The sequence below is a fragment of the Eretmochelys imbricata genome, chromosome 5 (assembly GCF_965152235.1).
Source record: "Eretmochelys imbricata isolate rEreImb1 chromosome 5, rEreImb1.hap1, whole genome shotgun sequence".
Classification (NCBI taxonomy): domain Eukaryota; kingdom Metazoa; phylum Chordata; order Testudines; family Cheloniidae; genus Eretmochelys; species Eretmochelys imbricata.
Window position 1 is genome coordinate 61,489,221 of NC_135576.1, and position 12,473 is coordinate 61,501,693.

The following is a 12,473-nucleotide window of genomic DNA, read 5'->3' on the forward strand; positions in this document are numbered from 1 at the left end:
CATTCTCTTGTAGAATTAGGCCAGTGGGGGCATGTGGAGCAGTTTATGTACACAGGGATGTCCCTTGATTTCTCATGAGAGATCTTGATGAAACTTTCATGGAGGTACTCTGCAATCCTCTCCTGAAGGTTTCTAGGGATGGCAGCCTTACTGCTTCCTTTGTGGTATGACACTTTCCCATGCCACCCAGGGATAACTTCAGCAGGCACTCTTGTAGTACACAGGCTAGCAGCAGATAGTAAACAGCAGCTGTGCTTTCTGCACCTTTGTTATATCAGGAGTGAGAGATCCGCTAAAATCACCACTTCCTGTGGACAGTGGTGCCAGTATTTAATACCATTGTCCTATACTCAGTTTCATGCAACTGAGCAAAATTCCCTCATTTCCTTCACCCTTGGTGGGCCATACTCACCATGGCTGACTCATGAGTGGCACCGTGCACAAGCACTCTGAAGCAAAAGTGTCAATACGCATGTCTTGTTTAAAATTTTAGGGATGCAAGAGAAGGGGGTTCTGATTTTTAACTTTCACTTCCTGTTGTAACTATATTGACAGTGGTACCTCTGTGTGTTTTATCTGCAGCTGCTGCTATTGTGGCGCAGAGAGGTTCTCGCCTCCGCACCTGAGGAACACCTGAGCTAGAGAAGAAGGAGAAAGAAGAGGACTTGGGATGACGTGTTCAATGAGATCCTGCAAGCCAGTGCTGCGTGAGACTGAGGAAGGGGTCTGGAGGGTGAACATTACAGACAGCCTGGGGAAGGAAAAAGCAGAGACGAGAAGGAGAGGGAAATGCACCAAGACATAATGGACCTTCTCCAACAACAAACAGAGATGCTGCAGACTCTTGTGGATTTAGTTACAACAATCTCAGTTTTGCCCTCCTTTGCAGTCCATGGGAAACTTCATAACAGCACCTCCCTATGCCCTCCCACCCTACATTCCATGTGGTATCAGGGGCTTTATCCCTATCCCTACCACTCTATCCCAGCAGACATTAAGAACAACCACAATCCCATAAACTGATCTGTGAAAGCCATGGTTGTTGTATATGTAGATTAATGGACAGGAATGTTCTTTCCATTGGTTGTTCTGTTTCATTAATTTATTAAGTTTTAATGTATTTACTTTTAAATTGCACAGATTTTTCTTTGCACTGGTTTTGCTACTGAATAAAATTATATTATTTGGAAAATAATCTTTTAGTTCACAATACATGCTTCAGAGTGCCCAGCAATTCTGAAAGCACCTACTTAATTGTTACTCTACAGTGTGGCACAACTCATAGGATCAGTGACAAACAGCGTAATAATCATAAATGTACAACAAACACCACAAAATTAAGAGATGCATAGACAGTGCTATATTCATAGATGTACACCACACAATTCCTAACAGGCCCCAAAACAGCAGGGCCAGGTAGAGCAGAGTACACCACACATGACTCTGGCTCATTGTTAAAATGCTCTTCAAAGCCTCTCTGAAATGTGTGGTTCAGTGTTGAGCTCTTCTAATAGCCCTTGTGTTTGGCTGTTCTAACTCAGCAGACTGCCAGTCCACTCTGGCAGAAACTTTTCCCCCTTTGCTTCCCTGAGATTATGCAGAACACAGCAGGCAGCTATAACCATTGGGATGTCTTTTTTTCACTGAGATCCAGTCTTGTGAGTAAACAACACCAGCATCCCTTCAGTCTTCCAAAAGCACATTCAACTGTCTTTCTTCACCTGCTAAGCGAATAGCAAAATCTTTTTTTGGTGCTATTGGAGTGCTTCATGAGTCAGGGGAGGAAGGGGTAGGCTGGGTTCCCCGGGATTGCAATTGGTATTTCAACATCATCAACAGAAGAAAGTCCCTGCTTGTAGCTTTCTGAACAGTCCTGTATTTTTAAAGATGCAAGCATCAGACACTTCCCTTGACCAGCCAAAGTTAATGTCAGTGAGGAGACCCTAGTGGTCCTCCAGTGCTTGCATAACTGTAGAAAAGTAGCCCTTTCTGTTGATGTACTCTGTGGCAAGATGGGCTTGTGCCAAAATAGGGATATGTATACTATCTTTGCTTCACCTCAATTCAGTAATGTCATTACTGCAAATCAATCCAGTATGTCCTACGCATTGCTGAGAGTCACAGTCCTGCATAGCAAGAGATGATTAGTGGCCTTGCACACTTGCATAAGAGTGGATTTTCCAACTCCAAAATGATTTTGCACTTACCAGTAGCAATCTGACACTGCAAGTTTCCACAGTGCAATCACTACTCTCTTCTCCGCCATCAGTGCAGCTCTAATTTTGATGTCCCTGTACTGGAGGGCTGAGGCAAGCTCGGCACACAGATTCAGGAATGTGGCCTTGTGCATTCAAAAGTTCTGAAGCCACTGCTCGTCATCCCAAGCCTGCATTATGATGTGATCCCACCAGTCAGTGCTCATTTCTTGGTTCCAGAAGTGGTGCTCTGCCACCTGCAGTTTGAACACCAGCAACAAACAACTTTGAATTGGTTCTTGCTATGTCCCAGAGCAGTCTGTGCTCCAAGATATTGTTGTGTTCCCTGCTTATTTGGTTCGTGTTACGGCTCTGCGAAGATCATGTGTCCTGTGCTCACAATGCTTACAGCAATAGTGCAGAACTGCAAGCGTCATGCTTCTGTCAGAAACGGACATTGAGGAGGGCTGCGTAGGTTCATGGGGGAAAAGGCATGAAAATTATGGGATATAGATGACATGGCATGGATGGGATGAAAACAATTGCAAACTGGGAAGTTGGTCCCTTACCCCCAGTCACCGCGCTTGACGTGTTGCTGCCCCACTATACATTGCCAAAACATCCCAAAAGACAGTGCACTGGGCAGTAGTGGGTTGCACTGAGATACCTACCATGTATTGACACAAGCACTCATGAGGATGTGCAATACTTGTGCAAGGAGGCACGTATGCATGCACGAGTGATGTACTAACAGTGGTAGCTTTATGCTGATGTAACTTGCGTCAACCAAAGTTTGCAGTGTAGACATGGTCTCTGTTGTTTAGCTTCAACCTGTTTTCCCTAAGGATTCTTTGGTGCAATAGTGGTGGTTTCAACTCCTAGATGAGATGTTGAAAACATTTTAACTTTTGTAAATCTTTTGTTTAACCTATGGGTGAGATTTTCAATGAAGTTGGGTACCCAGCTTTCTGAGGCGCTTTTGAATATCCCACCCTACCTGCTTATTTTATCCTAGGATTATCACACAATCCTTGTAACATATTTATGGGCTTGCTCGGTAAAGCGTATTGTCAAAACATTGGGTTAAGTTTATAACTATTCCCTGTATAAGTTGCCCTTACAATCATATGAACTGGTATTTTCTCTCTAGCTAGGTGTTTATATGGCCCCATCATTGAACTGTGTGAGCGCCTCCTTTGCATTTAAAAATAGAAATAACAATAACAATCTTTCTTCCCAACCTGTAGGAGAAAAAGCTGGTTTAATTTTAGGGCATTTTCTGTTATTGTGTGGTAATATTATATATCTGTGTGTGACGAAATTCAGGGAAAGTGAAGGCAAAGAAGAAATTTTGTATTCTTGTGAAAGCTATGAAGTCAACAGTCATCCTTATCTGTTGCAGGAGAAAATTCCATAGAGTAGGCAACTTTCCTGGGAAAGTTCTGTCTCCCACAGTCAAACTTCCCCCCTTTGGTTGACAGTTTAAATCATTTCAGCTGAACCCAGCTGCCAAGGGGATAATATTCACAAAGAAAGAGGTAGGCATGGCCAGTTCCATGGAGAGCTTTGACTAACAGGACAAACCTAGAACTCAACTTTCTTCAATGGGAAGCCTTTGCAGAGTGGTGCATCAGCCCAATGTGTTCATGGTGACCTGTGTTTCTAAGCAGTTGTAATGCTCCATGTTGTACTAATTGGATTGGTTCAGGTAGTGTGGATTCATTTTTTGATATGAGCCAAAATAATCAAGCCTGGAGATCTTAAATAGGATCACCATAATTTTGTGGGATATTCTGGTGAGGCATAGATCACAGTGAGTGGCTTTTTTCAACTATTGGTGAATAGATATTCAGTAACACTGAGTCCAAAAGGAGCCCCAGGCTCAGACCATCTTAACAATTGAAGGATAGATTTCTACAATAACAGGAGTTTTATACAGGAAGCAAGTTCTTCTAAGTGGTTCCCTCTGCCTACCAGCAAAACCACAATCTTATTTAGGTTCAACTTTAGCCAGCTATTCTTGTATTGTAGGGAGTGGTGTTTGTGGTATGTCAGTGTTTGGTCCTAGAGGGACAGTGTAAAAAAGGAAGATTAATGAAAAAGTTTTAGTCCTGAAAACAAGGCAGGATAAGCCATTTTAAAGGCACCTGCAGAAAAAATTGCAGCCAGGTGAAGGTGAGACCCACCATATTAACTAGTACCTATAGTGCTTTTCTGTTAAAAAAGAGGAGTTTTTTTGTATCTCTACACAGTATTCTTTTGGGAATTACACACTAGAATCACAGGGGATTTTCTTCTGGTGCAGTTTTAGAGGCCCAGATAGCATTTCCTATTTTGGGACAAAAATAATGGTACTCTTCTGGCTCCAAATATTGAAGGTTAGCTCAGTATAGGAATGTTAATTAATAGTATTTATATATGGCTTTGTGTCTGAGGATCTAAGAGAGCTTTATAAATGTGAGCAGCATTATTATCTTTGTTTCCCAGATGAGGAAGACTGAAGCAGAGAGGGGTTGAGATTTGTTGAAGATCACATTGCTAGTCAGTGATGGAACTAGGAATAGCACATTGTCTCCTGCAAGGAATAAAACAGATGAGTCTGCTACAATGGAGAAAAAGAGATGTTAAAGATGAAATAAAAATGGTCAGACATGAAAGTAGAAACAATATATACCTATAATTTTTTAAAAATGTAAAAAAGATTTAAGTACCGCCTTATTTCCTAATTTTTATATCTGTTACAGTAGAAATTAAAAATTCTAGATGTAGATCAACTGGATGAATGACAAATTTTGAAGTTTTGAAAGCTTAAGGCCATCAGCAAAAATGACTACAGAATTGTAAGTCTAATTTGCATGAACAATTACCAGTACTTAACATGCTCTGTCACAGTATCTGCACATACAGGTGGCCAGTTTAATCATTTAACTGATGTTTGTATGCACAAATATTAAATTCACATGTGCAGTCATGGTAACTACATATACAAATTCTGTGTGTGAATGTTTGCCCATATTACATGTGGCCCTAGATTTTTAATATTTTGAAAATCTGATCTGCTACGTTAGTATTTTTTGCCAATAACTCAGTGTAGTGGTATTTATTTTCACGAAGGAGATTTCATAAATCCTTTTTCCCGTTAATAGCTTTTTTAAAAAAACAAGGTAAAATGGAAATATGGACCATTTCTGTGGATCAGAGAATATTTTAAGGTATTGTATATTTATTTTAGTCTTTTGTGTTAATCATCCACAAACACTTTATATAGTGAGGCCAAGCAATGTGAGGAGACACAGATTTATAACTTGCTAATTACTCAAACACAAAATATCTTTCCATTCTTTGCAGGTGCCCCTATTATGCTACCTATATCAGGTCGAGACACTGGGTCAAACCCAGAATGATGTGATAATTTGAGAAAATGAGTGATTTCTCCACACAAACAGAATAACAAATGGATGTTTTTCTTTAGAAATGTGCTTTTTAAATTTAAAATCTATGCCTTAGATATAGGTTTCGCTAACAATATCTTGTTACTTAGGTACAATTCAGAAATCCACAGATGATATTCAGAAGTTAGTCAAAGCACCACTAAGTTTGATATATGTGACAACTTTACATGTATAATATTTTTGCATTGGTTTAAATTAAAAATTAGGAAGTTCCTGAAAACTTGATTCAAACAACTAAAAGATCTGGAAATATTAAAAATAGCTTAGAAAAGGAAAACCAGTAAATTTAGTTTAGGAAAGTAACTCTGTTTGGGCTTTGTATAGACAATCAAGTCTATTTTAAGAAAGCTATTCTGCTAATAACTTGCACGTTTTTCCTGAGGTAAGATTATCACCTCTTATCAGTTTAATATATAGTATAGTAGTATTCAAGGATCTATTCTTTTATAACTGCTTTGAATACATATTGAGAAGAGACTAGACCTCTACCTTATTAGCGAATCTTGTTAACAATATTGTTACACACCTTTTTTCCATGTTTGTTTATGACACATGTACACTTATGTCAATCCAGTATGAGACTTATATTGAGGCTAACATAGGAAGTCTTCTGTCCTAAGAAACATTAATTTCCCCAGGACAAAGAGTCTCTGCTCTCGTCTTTAGATCTTGGTGAACTAGGTAAGAAAAAGGTTTAGGAGAAAATAACTTATTTTACTAAGGCATGTGCTGAAATTCAGCTTTTGATATTTTCATAAGTTATGGAATGGTATTTTCTCTTTGACTAAAATTTACAGTTTCTAGATTTAGTATGTAACACTTTGTAACAAAACAATAAATATTTTTACTGCATCTCAATTTCATGTGATTATTTACCTATTTTTGTTTAGAAAGTTTGAACAGTGTGCTGGAAAGAATTAAACAGCAAAACTGTGTAATTCATGTACTGGTAGATAAAGTGAGAGTAAACAATGTTGCTTTCATTATTCTGCATTTGTAGTGTTCCAGAGCCCAAATTAGAATTAGGACCCCACTGGACTACATGTTGTACGTAGGAAGACATTTTGTAATAGGATTTGTGTTGAATAGCATTGCATTCTTCACATAGTTTGTATATAAATACTGAGGATACATTTTAATGAAGCTTCCAAAATTCAGTCATAGAGATGCAATAGTCTCTTCATAGCCACACTTCCATCTTTATTTTCATCCCTTCTCGAATACTCTCAGAATTTTTTTTACTGAGTTTGAACTAGGCTGGGAGATGGGGAGGTGAGGAAAAAGAATGACGTATGAAGTGTTTCTGTTCAGTTTTTGTCTTAGTGATGCATCGGAGTGTATCCAGCTCCATCAGAGCACTTCTATCAACACGTGCTCTTCAGTGCTGATCTCTTAGATGAGCTGAAGCTCGGTAATAGAAAAGAGAACTAGAACAGGATACTTTGGTATGAAGCTAGGACGGATTTGAATCCTGATGCTGCATATTAAAGATTGACACGGATTTATGCGCTGAGGATTTTTCCTTTGAAGTAAATCTGGGCCATAACTTAAATGCCAGAAGGGACCATTCTGATCATCTAGATCAGTGGTGGGCAACCTGCAGCCCGTCAGGGTAATCTGCTGGCCAGCTGCCAGACAGTTTGTTTACATTTGAATGACTGCCCACAGCTCCCAGTGGCTGCGATTCGCTGTTCCTAGCCAAGGGAGCTGCAGGAAGTGGCGTGGGATGTGCTGGCCTCCGCTTCCCACAGTTCGCATTGGCCGGGAACGGCAAACCGCAGCCACTGGAAGCTGCAGGCGGCTGTAAAAATGTAAACAAACTGTTTGGCGCCCCACCAGCAGATTACCCTGACTGGCCGCGTACCGCAGGTTGCCCACCACTGATCTAGATGCTCCAATCACTGTACATGCTGTCACCATTGTGGGGTAACTGCATCTTTGACCCCTTTGTGGTATCTTTGAAAACACCCCACTTAGATGTCGGCTAGAGGCCTGAGCCCTAAGTGGGGTGTTGTAAAGGATGGTATGAAGGGGTCAAAGGTGCAGTTACCCGAGATGTGTGACAGCATTGGAGCATCTAGATCGGGGTGGGCAAACTTTTTGGTCTGAGGGCCACATCTGGATATGGAAATTGTATGATGGGCCATGAATGCTCACAAAATTGGTGGTCAGGGTGGGTGGGGGGGTGAGGGCTGTGGGGTGCAGGACAGTGCTCCAGGCTGGGACCGAGGGGTTTGGAGGGTGGGAGGGGGATCAGGGCTGGAGCAGGGGGATGGGGCATGGGAGGAAGTCAGGGGTGCAGGCGCCGGGCAGCGCTCATCTCAAGCCGCTCCCAGAAGCAGTGGCAGTCGCCCCTCCGGCTCCTACCTGGAGGCATGGCCCTGGCCGGGCAGCTTTGCATACTGCCCTGTCCGCAGGCATCGCCCCTACAGCTCCCTTTGGCTGCGGTTCCTGGCCCATGTGAGCTGCAGAGCCAGCACTTTGGTCAGGGGCAGTGTGCGGAGCCCCCTGGCTGCCCCTATGTGTAAGAGCTGGAGGGGGAACATGCCGTTGCTTCCTGGAGCCGCTGCATGTGTGGAGCAAGCCCGCGACCAGAGCTTGAGGGCTGGATTGCCCACCCCTGATCAAGATGCAATTGTCTTACAAGCAAGAGTCTCAAACATACTGATTGATTTTTTTTTTTAATTTTTTAAATTTTTTTTACCTTGGACAGGATTAACAATGACCAGCCACCTTTTCACAAAGCACAATACATTTACTTTAGGACAAAAACATTGCAGAGAAAACATACCAAAAAATAAAAAGTCTATATGCAGGCTAAGCTTACCAGTTGTTACCCGTCTTTCCCATGAATACCCTGGTATATTTCAAAGTCCTTCAAATTCTTACAGCAGAGTAACACTCTTGGTTAAAGTCTCATGTCAATTTTTGGATTGAATGAGAGTCTCCCCTCCACTACATTAGACTTTCCACTTTCTACCATTCTGCATTCTTTTTCTCCTGGGCCTCTTAAAACTAGTCAAAACCAGTAGCTACAGTTCCCCCTGCCCCGGTCCCCCAAATGGTGGTACTTCTCTAATGTTGTTTAACTGTCCAGGGATTTGCATTAGTGTGTTTTCTTCCCCCTCACTCCCAATTTTAATTCCCCCCACCAGAACACAATTCACAAATATACATAAAGCATTTATAGACATAGTAGTCTATGAATATCCTATGTGCCAATAGTATCTGGCACATCTCATTACAATAATGTAAAGTTTCCATGCTTCCACAGCCTCACATCTGTCACACATACATGTAGTAAGATACTGTAAATAAAGACAGAGGGTGGGAAAAAGAAAATAGTTACTCCCCTGTTGTATGAAATGGGGAACGAAAGACTACATAAATTAAATGACTTGTGCAATGTAAAACAGACACTCCATGGTGGAACTGGGATTCAAACCCATGTCTCCTACCCATCCAGTGCCTTAGCCAGACCATCTTTCCTTTCCAGCTGAATCTTTAATTGTTTTATCTCCTCTAATGCCTCTTAAGACTATGAGTTCCTTGGGAAGTTGTGTGGCCACAGGCACGCAGACAGCGTTCCATAAACACCCGCAGGCCACTACCTTGCTGGCGAAATAGTGATGAAAGTAAGAGGAAATCCTCTGCTTTAACAAAATGGATGCCCGGTTGGTTTATAAGCAACCCAGACACACATTTAAAATAGAAATGATCTATTATTATCTGGTCTGCTGCCAGCAGCAGAAATGTTGTTTTCCTTCTTATTGCAATTTGACCTTTTCAAGTAGTGTTTCAGTGACTCACATCCTATAAGCAATTTGATTTATTGCTTCCAAGTAAGTGACATTTTAAGGTCACAGATATTCCATAAGGGGAGCTATTTGTGAAAGACAAAATGCTCTATAATAAAATCCCAGAGGGAAAGGAGAGCAGTCATCTATTATCCTAGGGTTGAGGGGGACAGGGAAGGGAGGTGAAAGCTTGTGCCAACATCTTTCTTTGTAAGAGAGGATTTGTTACGGTGCAGGTGGGGAGGGCTAGCTTTGGCTTGTTACTGCAGCTAGGCCCATGGGAGGCAGGTGAAGCTTACCGTTGGGGTGGTTGGCCGTCTGCCCCTCCTGGCCAAGACCTGCTCCAGCTTGGTACTCTCAGCCCCCCCTCAGGGGGGAGGAGCTAAGAGCTCAATGGGGGCCACAGAGTGTGTGTATGAGGGAGAGTAGTGAGAGCTCAGCCCCAGCCAGGGTCAAGCTCTCAGCCTTGTCCAGGACTGCAGTGGAGCCATGCGTGCCAACTCCATGGGTGCTCCAGGGCTCAAGCACCCACTGGAAAAAAAATAAGGGGTGCTCAGCACCCGCAGGGCAGGATTCATCTTTTGTGTGCTGCAGTGCCCTGATCATGGCCCCTCCACTAATGCTCCACCCCGAGGCCCCACCCCCTAGTCCACCTCTTTTCCCCCAAGACCCCTTCTGTGCTCCACCACGAGGCCCTGCCCCATTCGAACTCTTTCCCTGAGGCCCCACCCACTTCTCACACAAGGGGGAGGGGGCGGAGAGTAGCACCCATTGGCAAAACCAAAAGTCCGGTTCTGTGGGTGGAGCTCCCAGCCTTGGCTGGAGCTCCAAGCCTGGAGCCCCTCTCCCATTCTGCTCCTTCCACCCATGGCCCCACCTGAGTTCACCTCTTCCTGTGTGACCCTACGCATAGTCCCTTCCCCCATGGCCCCATCCCACTCCCACTCTGCCTCTTCCCCCTAAGGCCCTTCCCCCCTCTTACTCCCTCTCTGCTGTGGCCCCAAGACCAGAAAAGCTCTGTACCCCTTCCAGAACCCCTGGGCTGCTTCAGGGAGCAAGATCTACTCCAGTCCCAGGGCCGCAGTGGGGGCAGATTTTTCCAGGGGCTCCAAATGGGGGCATAAAGTTTGGGAGGCTTAGCCTCCCTTAGGTGCCACCCATGGCTGTACCTCTGTTTAAAAAAAAATGCATTGAGGGGTTCTGTTGGTGCTATGCAAGGATAAGTCCATCAATGGCTATTAGTGAGGATGGGCAGGGATGCAAAACCATGCTCTGAAGAGTCCTTAGCCTCTGTTTGCCAAAAGCTGGGAATGGGAGACAGGAGATGGATCACTTGATGATTAGCTGTTCTGTTCATTCCTTCTGGGGCACCTGGCATTGGCCAGTGTCAAAAGACAAGATACTGGGCTACACAGACCTTTGGACTGACCCAGTATGGCCATTCTTATGGATTGTTCCAACTATTATGATTAGCATAAGGTACGACATACAAGTTGAAATGTTTTGACTTTAGTAGTAATAATATAATATAAAAGTTCAGTCAATAAGGTCAAAACAAAATGTCACCATTTCACTCTGCAGCAAATTTCAATTTTTCATTCTAATTTGGAACCAAAAAAAAAGGAAATTTCAAAATTTCCCATAGAAGGGGAATTTTGGGTTCTGACTCACTCTAGTTGTCTCTGTCTTACAAATGAGCAATGTGTGGTACACAGAAGTTAAGTGATTTATCCCACGTCACACAGGAAGCCTGATAGAGAGTTAGGAATGCAGCCTAGGTGACCTGACTTTCCAGTTCTGAGCTTTATCAACAAAACCATACTTCCTCCCTAACTGTGCACAAATTAGTTTCCATCTCATGACACACTGGATCTGCATTTCTTTATACTAGGAGAATTTCCTTGCCTGTTTTTCTCCAGAAATAAGCTCCTTCTGCTTCCTGGGAAACAAGCACGTGGTACATGGGTATGTCCCAGCCCAAATCCTTGTGTCTCAGCTAATAGACTACATTTTAACCTTCAGCCTCACCTTATCCATGTATCACACAAGCAAAGGCAACATAAAGCTCTGTCTTAATATGGTTTAAGAACAAATGCAAGGTGATTATACAAACATGTCTAGCAATACAATGTATTTCTATGAATTATCAGCTAGTTCTTGTTCAAGAGTAATTTGCATATTCTACACTGAGGCAGCCAGTTTAGATTTAAGAGCATGCAGCTGATGGTTGTCAGTGCATTTCACCCATCTATAGAGAGCTATTCAGTTTTCACTCATCCCACAACATTCCAATTCCTTAAAGACGCTGTTAGAACTTTCCCTCCAGCAGCTGGATCTACACCTCCCTGGGATTCAAATTTAGTACTAGCAGCATGTATGTGGCTTACCTTTGAACCCTTTGCTAAATACAGAAAGGAGCATGCAGCTATGAAGGTGGCCTTTTTGACAGTGACCTCTTCAACGTGGAGGGTAGATGCCCTTGGTGCCCTCTGGGCAGACCCACCTTATACCATATTTCACAGAAACAAGGTGTTCCTCCAGCTACATGCTAAGTTTGTTACTAAGGTCCCAGTGCGACTTTAATGTGAATCAAATGATTAATTTACCAGTATTTTAGCTGAAGTGGCATGAACTGGAGAGCATAGGACATTATGCTCTCTGACTGGTTGAAGGGCCATGGCTTTCTACTCAGATCAGACAAAGCCTTTTCAAAAAGCTCCTCCACTGTTCACTTTATTTGCTGAGAGAATGAAGGACAAAGTCCGCTCTTCTCAGAGACTCTTGAGGTGAATCAAAGCTCACCCAACTAGGGCACAGGCTGCCTGAGTAGTGTTACTACATAATGTCCCCCTTTCTAAAGTCAGCAGGGCAGCTACTTGGTGAATTTGGTGTATGCGTTCAGCAGGCCGTATGCCCTGACTGACGCCTTGGCAGCTGGTGCATACTTTGGTTCACTCCTTCTGACTATGGTGCTAGGTACCACCTCAGATCACCTGCCTCAATTAACATTGCTTGGGAACCATGCACAG

The 12,473-nt window shown here is 43.0% G+C and overlaps 1 protein-coding gene across 9 annotated transcripts in view; it reads left to right on the top strand.

Moving 5' to 3' along the window:
• Positions 1–6,499, top strand: part of RHOBTB3 (Rho related BTB domain containing 3) — a 74,842-nt gene extending 68,343 nt beyond the window's left edge. For all 9 annotated transcript variants that reach the window (XR_013346160.1, XR_013346159.1, XR_013346162.1 and 6 more), the window contains one exon: positions 583–6,499. Coding sequence is in view for 5 of the 9 variants with exons in the window: in XM_077817207.1 (XP_077673333.1) it covers positions 583–642 (60 nt within the window). In the remaining 4 variants the exon portion in view is untranslated. The remainder of the gene's footprint in view (positions 1–582) is intronic.
• Positions 6,500–12,473: the final 5,974 nt, after the last annotated feature.